At 29.1% G+C, this 21311-nt stretch overlaps 1 protein-coding gene across 50 annotated transcripts in view; it reads right to left on the bottom strand.

Moving 5' to 3' along the window:
• LOC126759732 (sodium channel protein para) overlaps positions 1-21311 on the bottom strand; it is a 50394-nt gene that overhangs the window by 6657 nt on the left and 22426 nt on the right. For 18 of the 50 annotated variants that reach the window (XM_050474769.1, XM_050474780.1, XM_050474792.1 and 15 more), the window contains 13 exons: positions 21119-21292; positions 18447-18609; positions 17789-17976; positions 17435-17678; positions 15619-15800; positions 15073-15555; positions 14695-14868; positions 10889-11011; positions 9326-9448; positions 8045-8239; positions 7428-7673; positions 5792-6062; positions 1645-1949 (listed from right to left, as the gene is read on the bottom strand). In XM_050474769.1, coding sequence (XP_050330726.1) covers positions 1645-1949; positions 5792-6062; positions 7428-7673; positions 8045-8239; positions 9326-9448; positions 10889-11011; positions 14695-14868; positions 15073-15555; positions 15619-15800; positions 17435-17678; positions 17789-17976; positions 18447-18609; positions 21119-21292 — 2871 coding nt within the window. Of the gene's footprint in view, positions 1-1644; positions 1950-5791; positions 6063-7427; positions 7674-8044; positions 8240-9325; positions 9449-10888; positions 11012-14694; positions 14869-15072; positions 15556-15618; positions 15831-17434; positions 17679-17788; positions 17977-18446; positions 18610-20479; positions 20643-21118; positions 21293-21311 lie in introns of all 50 variants that reach the window. The other 32 variants (XM_050474777.1, XM_050474783.1, XM_050474796.1 and 29 more) reach the window with 5 other exon arrangements.

The following is a 21311-nucleotide window of genomic DNA, read 5'->3' as shown; positions in this document are numbered from 1 at the left end:
GCAGAATAGACGCAAAATATAGTATATATTTTAATGTAATACCTTTTTATCTATTTTTCTATAAAAATAATTTGTAGCTTATGCAATGTTGCTAGCGAAACAGCAAACTGAAAATTTCTGCTGGATTCAGGGTACGTATTTTTTCATAAATAGTTCTTTTTTTGCTAAGAATACAAAAATCTTTACAATGGATATTTTAGAAATCAAGGATTTATTGAAGTTTAAATTAGAAATAACTATACTAGTTATTAATTTTCCGTGTAAGTACTGAAAGTTAAGCTGTGATTGAAGCAGTAAATGGAAAATTTGCTTCAAATCAAAATATCTCTAAATTGAAGGCATTTCTGTGCAATTATACGGAAAGCGCTTTTATTTATGAAGTAACTCGACATTGAGAAAGCTTCTTAATCAATAGTTGCGCAAATTTATGAGGATTTTTTATTAATTTTAAAATTGGCGATTGTTGAAAGAGCTTAATTAGATAGAAGCAAAAGAGGGTGTAGAATAGTCAATGACGTATGAATAATGATAATAAAAAGTAAGGAAGCGCTAAGTTCGGGTGTTACCGAACATTTCATTCTCTCGCAAATTCAAAGGATCAAAGCTGAAAGTGAAATTACTTGCAGATGTAGACAAAATTTTATATTCCAAAATGTTTGGTAAGAATTTAGCAATCATTATTCGACGAAAATGTAAACGTATTGCAATTATATTTAATCTCTTAATAACTTATACATTATTTTAGGTCATGAACTCGATTAGTTTCATTACTATTACATATATTTGCTATTTTGTAACCCATTATATATATTAGTTCTTAACATGCATGCAGTAAAGTGAAGGAATCAGATGGAATTCAAAATTATATTATATGGGAAGTAGGCGTAGTTGTAATCAAATTTCGCCCACTGTAACATAAGGATGTTTGGATTAAGGGTACGTATCGAATTCAATTGAAATTGGTTGTGAAATGTAGATACTTCTTTTGCTTTTCAAAATAATCGTTAGACGGACACATGGTCACCCAACACGTTTCATCATCCTGACATTAGGTAAACCGGTAAGTGAACAAAACTATTATGATCGGTTGCAACATGTTGCGAGAGCAAAAATGTGTATGTATGTATGTCTGTATACTGGCATATGTAAAAACACAACTGATAATTAAAGTGTGGAGAAATTATTTACGCTTTTTAACTTTTTGCTAATTTTTTAACATTTTAAATTGTGAAACGATGAAAACAACAACTTTAAAATAAAAATTTCACTGAGATTAATTTTTCTACTGGTAATGAATGATATTTATAATTTTTTTTTTATTATTATGATCAGAAATTTGAATTCATGGTAGTATTTCATTGTTCAGAAATAAATTAAATAATAAATGAATATGCTTTGAAAAATTCGTTCAATGTTACTAATTTAGCTTTTATCAACAACTACCATAGCTTAATCAACAATGTAATATTCCCTCTTTTGGATGAATGGATCAGAAAGACAACGCACCAATAGATGAAAGAGAAATACACTGATGAGTATTGGTGCGCCGCATAATAACGACACTCAATCAACCGCCAACGGGAATATTACCCAACGACAACAACAATAGACAACATGAACGGAACATGAATTGTGGCTTCTTACCTGGAACAGCAATATCATACTCTGGCCAAATGTTTTAAAGTTATAAACGTCGTTAATGCCACTTTTTTCCTGTACATGCATAAAAAATGACATCCCGAAAATAGCGAAGATAAACATGACGAGAAAGAGCAGCAAACAAATGTTGAACAGAGCTGGCAGCGACATAGCTAGTGCGAACAATAATGTGCGGATACCTTTAGCACCTTTGACCAGACGCAGTACTCGACCCACTTTTGCAACGCGAACTACACGTAAGAGTGTTGGTGATACGAAGTATTTTTCAATAATATCACTAAGCACGAGACCTGTTAGAGAAGGAGTAAATATTTTCGTCCAAAACAAAGTCAGATGTAAAAAAAGGATGCCACAATATTCAACGCTGTTACGGCCTACGTGGCCGTATCCAGTATTTATATATACGAATACACAAGTAAATACTAATTACTAATTACTAAAGTGAATGAATAAAATATCTGAAGCACACCTACACGTGGTGTATTTGGAACATTTACACATATTACGAGGAAAAAAAAATAAGTATATTATAAACAGGACAGTTTTACAAATAAAAAGTTAGTTTTGTTAAATTATCCAAATTGATAATTAGATACAATGTTGTATAGAAGTATATATACATATATGCATATGTCAAAAAGAAAATAACTTAAAATTATTGGCACTGTTGATAAAAAATATTTAATCCAATGAAAGCCTTTATTGAAGGAAGCAATCGTTTGAATGGCTATTTAAAATTATTAGTTGTTAATAATATATTTAATATGAAACAATTTTTGTTCGAAATATAACAAAACATAAGCTCAACGCGTAAGCAAAACACCAGCAGTGTGTGTAAATAATTGCACCTTCTTCGAAATTTCTATTACGTTTAATGTGTATATAGGCGCTCGCAGTCGAAATTTACAATTCGCAAGCGATTAGTTTGGATGCGTAGTTACGTTACGTATGTATCTATTAAAATAATAGTTGAAATAATAAGGAAACATTAGCATATCCTCTTCGAAGATTTTTTCTTACCTACTACCAACACTGAACAATTTCTATGTTTCACAAGAAAATACTTTCTTTAGAGTGAGCCAAATAGAAATTTCAGTTATTGGAAAATGCATGAGTCTAAGCGATAATTCGCAGCATATATTTAGTACCAAATATCGTGAATGAATAGTGACAATACCAATCTGTAATATAAATTTTATATTTTTATGTCAACAAACATACTATGTATGTATGTATAGTAATTAATTAATTCATTTGAAGCTACACTCAGTGTTTTACTCATTTCTATTTAATTGTCAAAATGAAGGCTACATTTGGGAATGGCCAGAACGTGGCTTAATAACACTAATTAGTCATTGTGTATACCATATGTAATTTGTTTATCTATGTAAATACGGATGTAACTGTAAGTTGTAAGAGTATATAATCTTTCGTCATTATGAATATGCATAATTAATCAAATTGTTGAACTTCCTTACTTAGTAATATTAATAATGTTATAACTGAATTTCTATCTGTATATTTAATTTTATAGTAGTTTAATATACAAATGTAGTGTGTATGTATTAATACAAATATGTAATGTTCTATATTTGTTTTATACCTACGAAGTTTGTACTATAACGCTTATCAATTATAACTGTGATTTATCGAAGGGGTCGCAAACTACTTACATAAGATGAATTTAGTTAAGTTGCGACTTGCGTTCATAGTAAAGTACATAATTTCCATCGACAAAATGGACAAAAACCATTAATTGAGATAGCCATTGGATTATGCAACGGGGAAAAAGAGTAAATAATAAACTCTTAATGGGATATTTTGCATTTAAAAAATCTGGTGCGAAGAGCAAACAGAAGTATGCAATAGAGTATTCTATTGATATCTCTGATTGATTCTATGTTTTCTTGGGTATATATTGTAGACTTTCAATCACAGCCATTAAATTGAGAGAACTGACTCGCTCATATACATTCAGGGGATATTCTGGTTCAGGGCTACGTATATTAATATATTTCGCTATTTGATATCACCTTAAATTCATTGATTCCTTTCCATTAATTTTTTATATGCTTTACTATTAAATTTTTTCCTGAGAGCATAATATTACTGCTAGAAACGACCATAATACCTGGCCGCAAACTTTCACATATTACATAAGCTTATCTGTTATTAAAGTAAAGCTTTAAGCTAAAAATAATTTAGAGTTGACGATTTAATTTATCAAATTGAAAAGGGCGCAAAGCCGCAGATATATTGGATATTTGAAATCGTAAATCTATACATATGTATGATATAGGGCATCAAGCAGATAGTTTAAGTTGTAACGCTTTTGAAGCTTGCAAATAAAAAGGTTCTAATCACAATATAGAAGCCAATTAATATGTGAAGGCATAATAATGTATTGCTAAATTAAATTGAAAAGGTGTATTCATTATTACTAATAAGTACTGTAAACTGTTTTTTACTCAAAGCTGAAGAAATATACTTATGAAGCCTATCTTAACAGTAACGAATTTGGATCCTAACGAAAGTTATATGTGCTATTTCATAGTAGAAAAAAGTATCTTTTCCATAAATAGCACACCCGTATTACAAATGTCTAAATACATTAGTTGTATTTCAAGCCAAATTTTTATGAAAAAGACTCTTTTTGGTTAATTATGTAGTAAAGCATATTTTAAGCCATCTTCTGTAGAAGTAAATTCCATTAAATTTAGGACTTTTACATTTTTGCTATATATTGTTATCATATTTTTGATGAGTTGCCGTTTTATTCCGGCAATTTAAGCCTTTAATTTAAGAAAGTGTATAAATAAAAACCAAGCAAGTAATCGTTTGTGCTTTTGTATAATATTTCAAATAAGTATGAATAAAAAACTTTCAAAGCATTTCAACAAAGAAAAAATAGATTTCTATTCCAAACCACGAACTTAAAAGAAGTTCTTTTTTCGAATGAAGCAATAAAAAAAGATAATCTGTAATTAAATCCAGAAAGTTCTGTACATCAAATAAAGAAAATATTGTATTTGTAAAAAATACTAAATCTTTTACTCAAGCATACTTATATTGAAATCATCTAAATTTAAAAATAAATTAATTTATATGTTTTAAAGTACAGAACACAATGTTTCACAATTTTACCAAGTTTATTCGATAGATTCGTGGTATTAGATATACGCAAAGAAATATAATATAAGAACATAACCTCATGGAAGTCAATATAAAATACAAACAAAATGTTATGTTATACAGCAACATAATCATGGAATTCAATAGTCGCGCTATTTACCGCTTTTTTATAGTTTTATATTAAGTAACATATGTAGTTGCAAAGTGCAACGAGTGCCTTGTGGTATTTCTTGAACTATTTTACCATAATAGATTTAAATTAATCTGCAATTATTTCATTAGTAAGATATAATTTCTTTTCTTTACATACTATCCTCAGAGTTTAATTTAAATAAATCTCTTTATATGTAATACAAAATATTTAAAGTTATAACAGTGCAGCAAAAACACAATAGAAATATGATAAATAACACGGCTTTGAACCCCTTAATGATTATTAAAACTAATATATGTATGTACAACAATAAATAAAAACAAAAATCACATACATACATATATACATATGTACATGTGAATAGAAAGGGGAAGCCTTTATACGACACCAATAGAAACTAAAAATAAAAACAAAATGGAGTTGTACATAATTTGATGTTTTTGGATAGTATCATAAAAATTCCAAAAAAATAAATAAGCAAATCTATTGGTTAAAAAACCAAGAGAAATACCAAAGCACAACATATAGCTTTCAGTAAAATAGGACGTCTGGATAATATGAGTATATTAAACATTTTTAAAACACGCGAATGAATAATTAGAAAAAGAATAATGTAAGCCATATTTTAATTCGAACAAAAATATTTATACGTATACACATATACGGATTGCGAACAATTCATAGCACGGTTGGTTTTATTTAAAAATTTAGAATTTACAATTGTGGGATTTTACGGTTAAAATTTTTAATATTGAACAACAACAAATTACAAATTTACACATATAACGCATATTTAAACGATAATTGCAAAATTACCAGACAAAAGGACTTTTGGCTTTTACTTACCTAAGATGGATAAAATGACAACTACTACATCAAATAAATTCCACGGCTCTATAAAATAGTGATACCGTAATGCGAATATTTTTAATAGACATTCGGAACTGAAAATAACTACGAATATCGCATTTAAATAGTCTAGGACAGCATTATATGTTTCGGACGCATCGTATCGATCGAGTGTCATGGTAAACATATTTAGGCCAATAAATAACATAATTATTATATCGAATTTTTTATCTGTAACTATTTCAAATACTATTGCTTGTGGACGCCACTGTAAGAGAAGAAAGAGAAATATTAAAACCGTGAATTCAAAATTACTTGGGAATACTTCAATTTTGCTATTTTGGTACATGTAAGCTATTGTTAGCTTCTTTTTTATTATTATTATAAAGGCTACGATAACATGCCAGTGTTACAAATTAATCATCATTTATATTATTTAAATTATTATTGTTGATCTGTGCCAAAAGCAACTTTTTTCTCAAGAATTTGGTACGACTTTTATAAAAAAAAATAATAAGTTTCAATGGCAATTCTTTTTATTACGCATTTCTGTACTGTATTATTGGTAATTTTCTAAAATTTCCGAAATGAAATTTTATTAATTATTCAATACAACCGAATTGTGGTTAGTTATATGTATGTAGGTCACAAATAATTATTGAGTATGGTATTTTGAAAAAGATTGGCAATCTTTAATAAGAGTGATAATTTTTTATTGTACTGTATCTATAAAAAGAAACGTGCATATATTTGCATTTAAAATTATCTAGAGAAAGGACAACTAACAGTGATTATGATTAAACTGTGTATTTAATTAATTTTAAAAGTTCTTAATCAATTATTTCATTAAGTTCACTCGTAGTTAATAGTAGGGTTATTAAAATGCATTTGAATAAATTGCAATCGATATTTATAGGTGTTGAAAAATTTCCCAAAAACATGCAATCGAGTATGTGTCGCAAAGTAGAATGCATTGTACATCTGTATCTATCTACTATGATAGATAAGTAGATACATATATATTTGTTCTCATGCTTGCACCCTTTTATAAAAAGACCTGAATTTGCAGTTCATGCAAATTCATACAAATAAAATAAGTTTTTAATATGTAAAGAAAATCTATAGGTAATCAATTTTGGTAGATTTATGTATCGGCAGATATAAAAATGTTTAAGGACAGACTACCGAACATGGAACTTAGTTTGCGTTTTGGCATGTGTATGGATTATACCAAGTGTTAACATACTAAAGCAACTTTTTTAAATAACAGTGGAAGAATGGCATAACTCCTGATGAATAGTTTTGCTTGACTATACAATTCGACCACTCAACGCGGATAATGCACGCGCTCATACATCCGTTGCCATGGATGCTGATGATTTAAAATATTGCTAGATATATAGCTGGGCCCTCATTGATTTTATTTAATTACGTCATCAGTATTTCAAATGAGGACGTACTGATTGGTTTACACGCGCATAAAAAGAGGAAACTTATAATGTAATAAATCGCGAAACTTAGAAAAAAGTATTAACAATTGGCACAGATTTAAGTAAATAATTAATAATCATTTTTTATATTTATTGATCGATTATTGTATTGTTGTTTTGTGATAAAAAGATATAAGCCTTACCCTCGGTCTAGGAATGGCTTTTAATGGTTTTTTAGAGCCCATCTTTTTCATAGCATTATAGTACTTTTTCTGATCTTCTGTCATGAACATTTCTAATGATCCACCTGCTTTTTTCTTTTGCTCGTTAAAATTATCAATGATAACACCAATGAACAGATTGAGAGTGAAAAATGATCCAAATATAATGAAGAATACGAAATATAAATACATGTAGATATTGGTTTCACGGATTGGTTGCTTGCCCACCTATTGGACGTTAATGGTTATAATCATTTAATCCATGTGTATTTAGGTTGGAATTGGTGGTGGTGTTGATATATTTTTATTTGTGTTGATAAATGTAATAATTATAATTTTTTTGTTATTGGTGTTTGATTAATTTCATTTACGTTGTAGGTGTAGTTCGGACGTGCAATTATGACGGGAGAACAGTGTAACGTAATTTGTTGTATTTATAGGGTTGTTTATTTTTGTATATGTGAACGGGAAAGAAAAAAGAAAATTTTTTACGTTAGTATTATATACTGTTCAGAAATGTTCAATAAGTCGATGCATATATGTATATGTATATGTATATAAATATAATTATTTATTGAACCGGAACAGTTTTGAATTACCTCGCGTGAATCAATTGCATCATTCATGATTGGTATCCAGCCTTTAAACGTGGCCACTTGGAAAAGGCACAGATACGCATTACCTACATGATCAAAATTCATAGCTGAATTTACCCATGTGTAGTTTTCACTCTCGCAGGCATTGCGGTTTGGTATAATTTCATGACTTAGCTTAGTACCATTTTGATCTTCGCACTGAGAAGACGAGCAGTAATTAGCAATGATAATAAATAGAAATAATTAATGTAAATATTTTATAATAAAGAAAACGTAAATTACTGTACAATATGACATTTTTATATAAGCTTATTTGTATTTTAATTTTAACAAATAGACTTTTACGGATAGAGTTCACGTTTAATTCATATATGTATTACAGCATTTCGAAATACCTATTTCATTAAATAAAATATGTAATAGGACATTTCACAGTGAATTAACTTTAATATTTTTAGCTACTTATGGCTATAAAGCTAACTGTTTACAATATTTATTCTACAAGTATATAGTAAATATTTATCAGGTTATGTACATAAAATATCTATATTTTTTGTATGCATTTATATAACTATTACTAGTTATTGCCAAAGTTAGTTTCTCAATCAATTATAAAAAGTCCTCTGTACCATGTCACGTATATATGTATGTAAATGTATGTCTTAATATTGGAGAGACATTTAACTACGATTATTATGTGTTAAGTTTGAGTGGGAAAAATGGCTACGATTAGATAAATTTTGACATTACGCACTATAAACGTTGAGTTTTATCTAAACGGTTTTAATTTGGTGGGGTTAATATCCCTTCAAATTTGTAGAAAATCTGAATATTTTTAAACCGCGTTAAATAATATTGCCTTCTATATGTGTCTGTTTTTTATCACAATAAAGAAAATCTATATTTGAGTGTGAATAAATGTGTTAGAAATTAACGCGGCAATAAGAAACACGCCTCACGGTTCTTTTCTTACTTGAAATATCCAACTATTTACGAAAAATAGATATAAAGATACGCTCTAAATTAGTTCACTTTTTCATTGGTACAAATATTTCTGATCAAATATTCTGATCGAATTTGGTTTTAGCATTATTGGTTACTGATCATACTTTAGGCTTTGATAAAGCACTTATAAAAGCCATATTTTGTATGTTGTTGTAAATCAACTGAGTGGATATACTTGTATTACCACTAAGGCGATTTAATAAAACATGTGTGTGGCAATTTTTAATAACAATTTGTTACTGTTGTTTTTGTTTTTTTTTTGATAAGATTTCAACGTACCTTAAAATATTTTCCAGCAAAAAGCTGTACACCCATTATGGCAAAAATTAGCCAAAATATTAGACACACCAATAGCACATTAAAGATGGACGGTATAGCTTGAACCAATGCATTCACGACGACCTGTGGGTTCGAAATGATGGCAGCAACAAAGCCAGTTATGTTTTCGTCGATGATCGCATTTCAATAAAGTGATGTTAGCAATAAAAACAATGAGATGTCAACAAATTTTTCAGCGCACAACATATGAGAGAAATTTAGTTTGATGATTGTATCCAATCGTCAAATTTTGATATAAAAATATTGAGTGCAAATGGAAGTTTGGTTTTAAAATTGTTATGAGAAAACACGATAGGAGAATAAATTTAAACAAATTTTTTAATTAGAGTTAGTTTTATAAACAATAAATAGTATGTGAGTAATTATTTCAAAGCAACCATGACAACAGTATTGATTTTGAATGCGTTTACTGCAGCAATATGCATTACTTATTGGAATCAATGATTATTGTTCATATAAACTGAATCCAGTTAGGTGCAGCAACATAATAAACACATATGTATGTATATAGTAATGATAAAAATATCTACATGCTCACAATTTGACACAGTAAAATTTTATTTGGAAAAGCTAAATTAGACACACATATTTATTTACCTCAAGCAAGAAGGACAGTTAATCAACAAAAAAAACCTTTTATCAAAATATAAATAACTACTATCCACAATTAATTTGTTTCAATTAATAATGTACGGGATGTAAGTAGAAAAAATCAAATTGCAAAATAAAATGACTATACTGATCTGTAGAGAATTCAATAACGATATATAATATAATAACATAAATTTAACAAATTCAATTTCAATGCATAATACTGCAGATTTATTATATCTCAACAAACAATCATGAAAATATGAAATAAATAAAAAAAAACCGAAGGAAGAATAAAAACAATTTATTAAATAATGGGTTGTTAAAGTTACATGTATGTACATATGTGATGTTCGTGTTTCAAACAATATCTTTTGTATTGAAACGTGCATATTTTCTCTCTAAGGCTTTAAAACACCCTTAAAAATATGTAGTATATGTATATGTATGGTGCATATTTTGAATATGCTGATTTCACGCGCGTACGCGCACGGGTGTTCTGATTTTATGTATGTGAAGTAAAATAATTAATATAATTACTTGACTTGGAATGTGCAGTAATATATTTTATATAAGTATTTGTTTCAAATGTGAATTTTTACATTGTATTTGAATTAGATGAAGTGTGAAAATTGTTAATAAACTAAGGGAAAAGTATATTCAACAAATATTGTTCTCGAACAAATCACTACTTATCTAATATTTTACTATAAATTGATAACTAAAATCATACCAATCCAACAATTAGTAGAATAGTTAATTGATTATATAATGAATAATTCAACTAACGTTAATGATGCATTTTTTGTTTTGAATGAAATTTGACATATTATGATGCATTTTGGTTTTCACTGCTGTTAAACGAATATAACGATTGCATTAACGAGAGAATATGTTTATGAAAGTACGTACCCTCATGCCCTGCATTCGGGACATGGCACGTAGTGGTCTCAGTGCTCTTAACGTTCGCATAGTCTTGAAGGCTTGAATACCACCAGCTCCAGCAAGTGAAGCAACGAAGTTGATAAGCGACACCTAGTACCGGTTTTTCGAAAGTCATTATAAACAAATATTCTATTCAATACAAGTAACGGAAGTTGTATGTGTTTTAAAGGGATTATTTTTTCATTATAAATTCTGTGGCTTGTGACATTGTGATTTTCGTATATATTGATAATCTGAAGAGGGATTACTCTTCTTCTTGGCTTAGTGTTTTTGAATTTGGTATTTATCGAACTGTCATTTCAAACGTCAACTGAATCTGAAAAGTTATTGTTTCATAAAACAATACCAAATAAAATTAAATAAAGTGAACAGAACAATATGAAAGGAAAGGAAGGAAACTGCAAAAAATAAATATAAATACAATAGAGATGTCACATAATTTAACTCTTTTCAGAATTCATCAATAAACATTTATTATGCCTAAGAAATATGTTTAAAATAAAATAATTCTTACGAATGTATGTTTCTTATAGCTATGACTTTTTAATTTTGGATATTGTTACATATTCACAAGACGAACATCAAGTCATGTGAAAAAAGTATGAGAATTATGTTTTATATAATTATAGAACATGTAACAACTATTCATGATGTAACTCCTCAACACTCCTGTCAAATCAAAAACACTGCGAATTTCCTATTAAAATCAGCGATTTCCGTGATGCCTTTGTGCTTAGTCTGTTAATTGATTGGATATACTTACACATATAATTTTATAATATCTTTGAGTTTTATAATTGTATTTGCCTAACGGTTTCAAAAAGCTCATATTTTAATTCCAGCTGTTGTATCGATTATTTTACAGAAACTGTTGTTAAGCTCCACAATGGCCAAACACAAATTACGAATTTTTAAGACGTGTTGCTATGGGAGAGGTTATTGAAGTTGTAATTCCTGTTGTGACTACTTTTTTATTTACATGTTTAGGTAGGAGTAGATTATCAATTTCGACACAAGAACTAATATGTTTCCGTGGTTTTCAAAGCAAGCACAAATATAAAGAATCTGTGCACGTTTATGCAAATATGTACAAATGAAATTATATTGCATTTGTCTATTGTGGAGCACCGAGCGGAGCGGTATAGGGAACTAGGTTGGCTTGCCGAAATTCTGACAAATTATTGCTCTAACTTTGCTGCCAGACTCAATGGAGAAGTGATTTAGTGTATATATTATATTAATATAAGAATTGTCGATGGAATAAGTCACAAAAGAAGCCAAGACCAAGCGATTCTGAGAGTAAAGTAACTTCGTATTTTGTAAAAATTTTATTTTAAGTAAAACACTGCCACCACTGCGTAGGCAAAGAAGTGTTTGTGCTTTTGAAAATATTTACATATATTATATAAAAATCAAATCGGTTACAAATGGGAATTAAATATTAAGTACACCTTTTTTCAGGGTTAAATTTATACATGGCGTACAAAGATACTTCGCTTATAGGGAGAAAGTGAAATAAAAGTTTCGAAAGTTTCTATGACTTTTGAACTATAATACAGTGGATTTGATTTACTTAAAAGTAGTTTAGTTTGCATGATGTCTTTGCTTCGGTTATTGTTAATGTAGTAGCAAACAATGATAAATGAAGCAAGGATTAAATAGACGATGCTTATTTGGGCAGTCACTTCTATTAATCGATATATTGAATAATGCGTTTACAATATGAGCTTTACATTTTATTTAAATATATCCGTCAGTGGTTTTACTTTATTACAACTAGTATCTATCTTGCATCTATAGGTATACTATATATAAGAAACCACATACTTTAAGAGAATTTTCGTTTTGGCTTAGAATAAATGATATGTAAAAATTAGGAACACTAAGGCATCTCGGGAACTATGACATATCTAAATCTATCGTTTCATCTAAGTCTATTATATTTGATAACTTATCTAATTCTATATCTATTTCATATTTGATAACAGTGCGAAAATGTTTTCTTTTAAGTGGTATCCAGAGACAAGCAGAAGTGACTATCTATGTGAATCAGTATGCTTTTAACAGGGGATCGCGTCAAAATGGCATACACTCTTATTGTCCAAATTCAACTACAACGCGCTAAAAGGATTTCCTTCTTTTTTCTAAGCTTATACATATGGATATAATTTAAGCAGATTAGATAGTAGGCATTTAATACATAACTGTACAAAAATTTAGGATGTAATTTTTTTCTAATTGCAATAATTTCATAAATATTGTATGAACGTGTTTTACCTTTTATATTTTCATGTTTCACACTCAAAGTTATATAACAACACCAAAAAATAGAAGTTAATTTTAAATGTGTGAAGTAGTTAAGTTAGCTAACAATATAACTGAAAATATTAAATGATGTCTTGAGCACGTTATGTGATTGGAAACAGGAAAGTATGAATTTCGACTATGGCCGAATATTTAACACAAACATATACAACAAAAGCCCAGATACTATACAATTGACGTGATAGTGACACAGAGCATTTACAGGTACAATACAATTAGTATAAAGTTAGTCTAGTCCATTGTTTACAAAAGATAATTATTTGTAGCTATTTTTTGAGAATACAATATTTGAGAAAAATTTCTCACAAATTAGTTGCAACTTTTCTTTCAAAGAAAATTTTATGTACAAAACATAAGTTTCTCCAAACTGTGGCAGCAAGAACAAAAATAATTTCCTGATCTTATTTTGGAAATATGTATATATTAATGTAAGTAATATGAAACCCTTCATATTTATATATCAAAAACTATATGCCAGGGCATGAAGAAAATACACAAATAGATACATACATATGTATGTACTCCCTACATTTTAAATTGAGTAAAGTGTTAAATCGTTTACGCAATTGCGAATATTGGTTAAACATATTTAACTTGTACGAAAAATATGGTAACATTCGTAGATTTATTAATGGTTATTACACAACAACATAAATATATAAGTTTTGAAGAATAGCATGTAAGTTAGTTTAAGTTAGAGTTGAACACGTAGAAGAAACTGTTGCATCACAACACTCAATTAGGCGTAGTACGAAAGCACTGTTTGGAATGCTTACTCAGCAACTACTTACTTTCATACCCTCCCACCGGGATACCGCACGTAGCGGTCGAAGTGCACGTAAAGTTCGCATAGAACGGAATGCCGGGACATCGTCGGCTCCGGACCAAACCGCGGCCAAATTGATGAGGGAAAGCTAATATACCGCGCATTTTAACAATGCATCAGACAGGTGAAAGTGAAGGAAGAAGCACATTTAATTTACTCTTAACATATCGTTAAATATAAATCAAAACGGAATTTCCTTATATTATTATCTATTTACACATTTTTTAAACGATGGTCTATTGGGATTTTAATTAATTCAAGAGTTTAAATAATGTTATACAAAAATTGTAATGCTAAAAACTTCAACAGAAATAAATATGGATTCAAAAGAAACTATTGTAAAAGCACAACTAACATAAGAAATTTTAAATGAATTAAATTATTTTTATACTTGTAAATATTATGTTAATTTTCTGTTCGTGTATTCAGTATAGAAATATTTGTCCGTCATTGAAAAAACAGTTTTCAGTAACAGTTTTTCTGTATTTTGGTAAGCAAATGTATATTTGTTTCGCACGTACTAATTTCACTTGTAAGTATTTATATGTGATATACATACATATATTTGAGTCCAAATATTCAAAATTATTTGAAAAAATTATTGGATAACGGGTTTACTTACCATAACGATGACGAAATCAAGCCAACACCATGCGTTTGTGAAGTAAACCTTGAAGCCAAGAGCTAACCATTTGATTAACATTTCTAAGAAAAATATAACCGTAAAAATTCTGTCCATATAATAAAGTATATCCTGCAGTATGGGTCTTTGTGGAAGGTGGACATCCTCTAAAGCCTGAATGAGATAAATTTATTCAATAAATTGAAAAATAGAGATAGATAATACAGCAAAACATAGACACACGGTAATATACCATAATGTGTTATCAAATTTATACAAAAATAAAAAAGACCATCAATAAATATGTATATACATGAGTGTATTGACTAGATTAAATAATTAATATATATAAATTAATTGAATTTGAAATAAACTTACCAAAGCTAAGCTACTCATCAATATCATAGTGATAACAGCTGTTTCAAAATATTTATTTTCAATTAATTGAAACGTTTTCAGTCGTAAATTGCCCCATCCTTGCCAAAAAGGCGAGTCCTCATCGCCAGCTAATATTGGAAACTTTTTGTAGTATGAATCAGGACAGCAGTCTGCTGGGTACTCGTCCAATATATCTGTTTCATTTGCTTGTATTATAATATCTCCGTCAAGTGGACCTTCTTCACATTCTCCATCTTCGTCAAGTTCTTCATCAAGACCAAGGTCTTCTTTGCTGGCATCTCGTTTTTCTTCACCTTCCATAGTTTCTGCACTACCTTTGTGGCTTTCATCTTTGAATGGTCTATTTTTATGGCTACCATATGAGTTTATGCTGGCAGTGTCGTCGTCCTGTAGGGACAAACCTCTATGGTTTAGCTCATGTTCCAGTCTATTATCTTGGTGGTTAATTGAGTTGCCAATCATCTGCATGAAATCGAACAAAGTGAGTATTATATACATATATTATTCTACAATGTGGCATATTACCGTTGCGTTATTCAGATATTTGGACTTCTTCGTCTTGTTGTTTTTCATATCGCCATGTATAGTGAATTCCATACCATCACCAATTGCTACTTCTAACTGGTTTTGCTCTTTGATCCCTTTCTTGATAATACCATCGGCTATAATTTCATCCTGACCAAGCTCCAATTCGTTATCCCCATGTTCTGTAGATATACAACGACATACCCCTTTGCCTTCGCATCCATTCAGAATTTTCAATCGTTCAATTTAAGTAAATCAATTTTAATACAAATTTGTGTAAAAATGTTGACATGCCATTAAGCGATCGATCAGCGATATATGAACAGTGAGATGCGCATCATGGATTGCAGTATTGTGATGTTACATACATACATATGAATGTAAGTATATTCAATTGATTATCGAAATGTGAATATAGACAACACATTTTAATTTTTGCGTTTGGATAGCAATTCATTTTATGATGATGAGGCGCGAAAGATCGAATTATTTGATTTTTAATTGCATTTATATGTCCAGAGAAAAAAGAATTAATAAATTTTGAATACTATGTCAATGATTGATCTATATTAGTATACAACTTATTAAGCCCTGCAAATGTAGGAATGTAGATGTTTGTGTGCAATAAGTAACCATAAATAATACTAAATGATATTCTCTATATGTATTGTATATTTGTTAATATAACGTAAAATGTATGTGCATAGATCTCATACATTTATATATGTTAGTATTTAATACATATAATGTAGTACTATTTAAAAAGCAACTTAAACTAATAGGATGCAAATAAAGTTTTTTGGCAAGTTAAAATATATGAAATTGTATAATCAACTTATTTTTGTACTGTTACTACAATGAGGTACAAAAAAGAAGTATGCTGTTGTGCTTTCGTATTATAATATTAAGGGAATTTTTAAACATTAAAATTATTTATAAAATAAAACAATTATAAGAAGGGTAAAATCCACTGTTTTACTTTCAATTTCATAAATAATTTAATAAAGTACGAGTAAATCCAGACTAACCTAAAACATTATTGCAACTAATTTTAGCCATATTGAATTTACTTTTATATATTCATAAACTTAAACTGTTAGGTCTTTGTTAAGAGTTCCGATCAATCGATTACGCAAGGAGTATACTTTCAAATACAATCACTATTACTATGCTAGTTATAAAAACAAAAATAATTGGGGAATATTCAGAGAAATGTTTAGATATTTTTTTTTGTAAAATCTTATTTTTAGATATTTATGATTTTTAGAAATTAATATAATTTCATCCGAACATAAATATAAATCATCTTCGATATCAAAGCAACTTTATTCACGCATTCACCCATTATATACAACGAAAACACGTTAATACAAGCTAATATTGATTTTCAACAAACAAGGGGAGCTACAGTAAAACCGCAGTTTAGTTTTTTTCTGAACATTTGCAATCATTAGATAATTTGCGTTATGAAATGTTTAAGAATTATGTGTATACATGATGAACATAATAGAGAAAATATTTATTTAAATTATATGGCCGTTATATTCTAAATCAAAATTACTTCACTCTACGTAAGTTACCTATGTATGCAACTCTGGAGAATATGATTATGTACGATATGTAATAAAGATAAGGGCAACCATAGTCATTTTATGCACATTTATTTATAATTGTCTAGAGTTTATACTATAGGCCTTTAATAACGTTTTAACTGTTAATTCGGATATACATTTCTTATAATTCATCTAATCGTTACTTCTGTTTACGAATACATTTCTATATAACAAGAAGTAGAAGAAAACATGTGGATAAAAACCTTCGCTCCAAATCCAACTGATCTGGTTGATCCTCTCACCTGATGGTTGATCACTAATTTGATTTGTCAACTTGTTACGAATATAATTGAAACAATTGGCAAAATTACGCTTTATCCATGCTTTGAAACGAGATATTCTGTTAAACGCCTCAACTATTTTGTTTGTATCATTGTCTGCCGTGGGCGCTGAGAGACTAGATGAACCAAAATTAGACAAAAGCAAAGCTAAGAAAAGATTAAGCACCTGTTAAAGATATAGAAAATACATTGAAATCAATTACTGTTATTAACTTAATTATATTAGGTATATTTGTTTCAATAAGAAGTCACAATAGGTCTTCCTTTTATACGTACGACTAGGTTTCCAATCACGACTGTGGCCAAAAAGAACGGAATACAGGATACATCTCCAACGTACATGCAATCCCACATGGACTCGATCCACTCACCACATAATACTCGAAATACAATCATAAACGAATGCATGAAATCTGTGAAATTCCAACGAGGCAAATCACCATCTGGGAATCGATCCTGATTGTCTATGGTAAAAAAAGAATTATTTGCATTATACACAAATTATATTGCAAACATCTAAAAATACTATGTAATTATTGTACAAATAATGAAGCTCGTAAAATGCGAAGGAAGAAATAGATTTGGTAAACATAATAAAGAGTGCAACAAGCATTATGTAAAACTCCACATGGAATTAAGTTGGTGATTTTGTATAAATTACCTTATTTTGCTTTCAAATATAAGTAAGTATAAGTATGTGTATACACTTATGTGTAACAAAATTAAAAAAATGTGAGTATATGATTATATAGAAATGCGAAAAAGTATGAATCACATTGTAGATATAAAAATATATATGTACATATTTAAAACGAAAATGGAAATGGAAATGTTTACCATTTAATGGAAAAAATAAGATGATTTTGATTGTGCATACATATGTGCTACGACAATTCCCACAACGAAAATCTCCACCTAACTTTTATCTACTTACCCGTATAGTTCTTTCCGAATAGTTGCATTCCCATTACGGCAAAGATGAAGATGATAATGCAAAGGACAAATGTTAAGTTACCCAATGCACCCATAGTACGACCCATAATTGAAATTAGCAAATTTAATGTAGGCCACGATTTAGCAAGTTTAAAAACTCGTAGCTGGTATTTCGAGAATATTAATTTCGATTTCACATATGGGATATATATTCAAATAGATTTGATATAAATCACAAGCCATACATTCCCAATGTGTTTTATGCGATGAATTGTGCAATTATTTGTTGATGAAAAATGTGCCGAAGAGGTTTCATGATAAAATATAGCATGAATTTTATTAGTAAGCCGGGCAAAGCATCAGGAAAAATATATTGGAATAATAGAATGATTATTAATAAACTGTTCAATTACTTATTTCTTAAAGTGTTGTTCTGTGATAATGGTAATACAATAAACTAACGCATACAGTATTGTATAAATGATTTAGTTAAATTTTTAAGTTAAATACAATAATTGTCCTAAAATATTAATAAAGATTATATGTCAATGATTATGTTTTTTACATACAAACATATGCATATTTATACCTTGAGACGATGTACCTATGTATACTTAAGAACAGATAGTTTGTTGTGTTGTTGTTTGGATAAAGGCACATACTAAGTGTGCATATTCACATGACTAAATTTAAACTGAATCGTCGAATAATGAATGTCGAATTTTTTCGCAATATCTTTATGCTTTGGAGGGTATATTAAGTTGGCCACGAAGTTTTTAACACTCAGAAGGAAAGGTCGGAAAATCTATAAAATGTATCTATATATGCATAAATGATCAGCATGATGTCTATTGTTCAGATCGGCCCATTATAGCATAGAGCTGTCATACAAACTTAGCGATCGGAATCAAGTGCTTACATGAAAAACTTTCTCATTTGACTAGGATATCTCACTTTGGCATGGATTATTGACTTGTTCAGATTCATATTACATCACATCGATGCGCGAGAGTCACCTAAACACTGGCCAGGCACAGGCACGCAGCTTCCTTTAGTGAAATAAAGCCAGCTGCTAGCCAGCTTTCCCTGAAGTTACCTTGTGACTTCCAAATCTCATCATGTCGAGGCAAGAGAGTCACTTAAATACAGGCCTGGCACGTTGCCTGTCTACATATGTATATGTATGTATATACATATATATAGGTCAGCTGCCAACCAGCTATATTGTTAAGTTCAGACTACTATAGCGAAAAGCTGCCATATACATTGACCGATCAAAATCAAGTTAATTTTTATTTGCCAAGATATTATCACGAAATTTAGTACAGATTATTATCAATAATCAAAGTAACAAACTCCAAATAATGTATATTGTTCGAATCAATATAGTATATGGTATAGCTGCAATAAAAACTGAACGTACAAAAAAAAAATTGAGATACCATTTTATGCTATAAGAAAGAAACCTGATTTTATAGCTTCTAAAATATATCCAAGGATTTGGCTAATACTATGTATGGTATGTTATATCTCAAATAACATATGTGTTAATGGAAATTTATGAAATTTAAACAACTACCGGAATAACAGTTTTATAATATGTAGATACATTTTACATAAGTATATGCATGTATTGCTGCACTATTTGATTGTTTTCTTTCCCCAATTTTTTGGTATAACTTTTTAGAAAAAATTAGTATTAAAAATGCGGCTTGAATAAAGCAAGTAAAATCGTTCAAGCGGGTTCTTCACTTCTTGTGTAAGCTAAAAAACGTGCTCAAGCTTAAATATTAAAGTAGTTAATGGTAGAAATGTTAATGTTTAAGACATTCTTAACTTTTTTGATTACTCTATATTTTATTACTTGAGTAAAAAGTGATTAAAAGAAAATATTAAACGCACGTTTGTACATATAAAAACTGTTAGGTAAATTAGCAAAAAAGTGAATTGCAATATTGTTATTAAAGAACTGCAATTTAAAATTTAACGTAAGCGATTCCTTTTTGCTTGATAATTTAGTCACGCTCCTAATACCTGTATAGTTTTTGCCAAATAATTGCATTCCCATTACAGCAAATATGAAGATAATGATACACAGAACGAATGTTAAGTTGCCTAGGGCACCAACGGTACGGCCCATGATGGATATAAGTAAATTTAACGTTGGCCACGATTTGGCTAATTTAAAGACTCTCAACTGCAATTTATGGAATACATTATAGTTAAATGCAAAAATTAAATAAATGAGTGCATTATCATAGTTTTGTATTGTAGTGAAATTTTGTTATGTATTTTATTGTTTACAGTGTCCAAAAAAGTTTATAGTATTTAGTATAATAGAGTGCAAGTCGTAACTATGATTATGCCTCAATTCAATACTCAATTTTTACAAGGCATTTGTAGAATAGTTAAAGATACAAAGACTTTGTACTTTATTTAAACTATAAATATTTTACTACGTTTTAAAATTTCATTATCTCATATCTATTATATTTTCGTTATAATATTAGATTATTTTAGCTATATATATGTATATAATATACTACATATTGATCTAAAGGTTTTGACAAATTTGGCAAATATTTATAAATAACTATTTATATAATTATATGAAATGTTTATATATAGTATATATACTTGTATTTAATATATGTATTTGACAATAATTCTTACCAAGCGAAAAGATCTCAAAACAGAAAGACCTTGAACTCCTTCCAGACCAAGTTCAAGAAGGGAAAGTGCCACAATAATAAAATCGAATATATTCCAGCCTTCTTGAAAGTAATATTTCGGGCTCATAGCCATTAGTTTCATAGTGGCCTCGATTGCGAAAGTCGCAGTGAAGAACTGTAACGTAAATTAGTAT

This window comes from Bactrocera neohumeralis, chromosome 5 (assembly GCF_024586455.1).
Source record: "Bactrocera neohumeralis isolate Rockhampton chromosome 5, APGP_CSIRO_Bneo_wtdbg2-racon-allhic-juicebox.fasta_v2, whole genome shotgun sequence".
Classification (NCBI taxonomy): domain Eukaryota; kingdom Metazoa; phylum Arthropoda; class Insecta; order Diptera; family Tephritidae; genus Bactrocera; species Bactrocera neohumeralis.
Note: the sequence above shows the minus strand (reverse complement) of the source record. Positions and strands in the feature narration are given on the sequence as shown.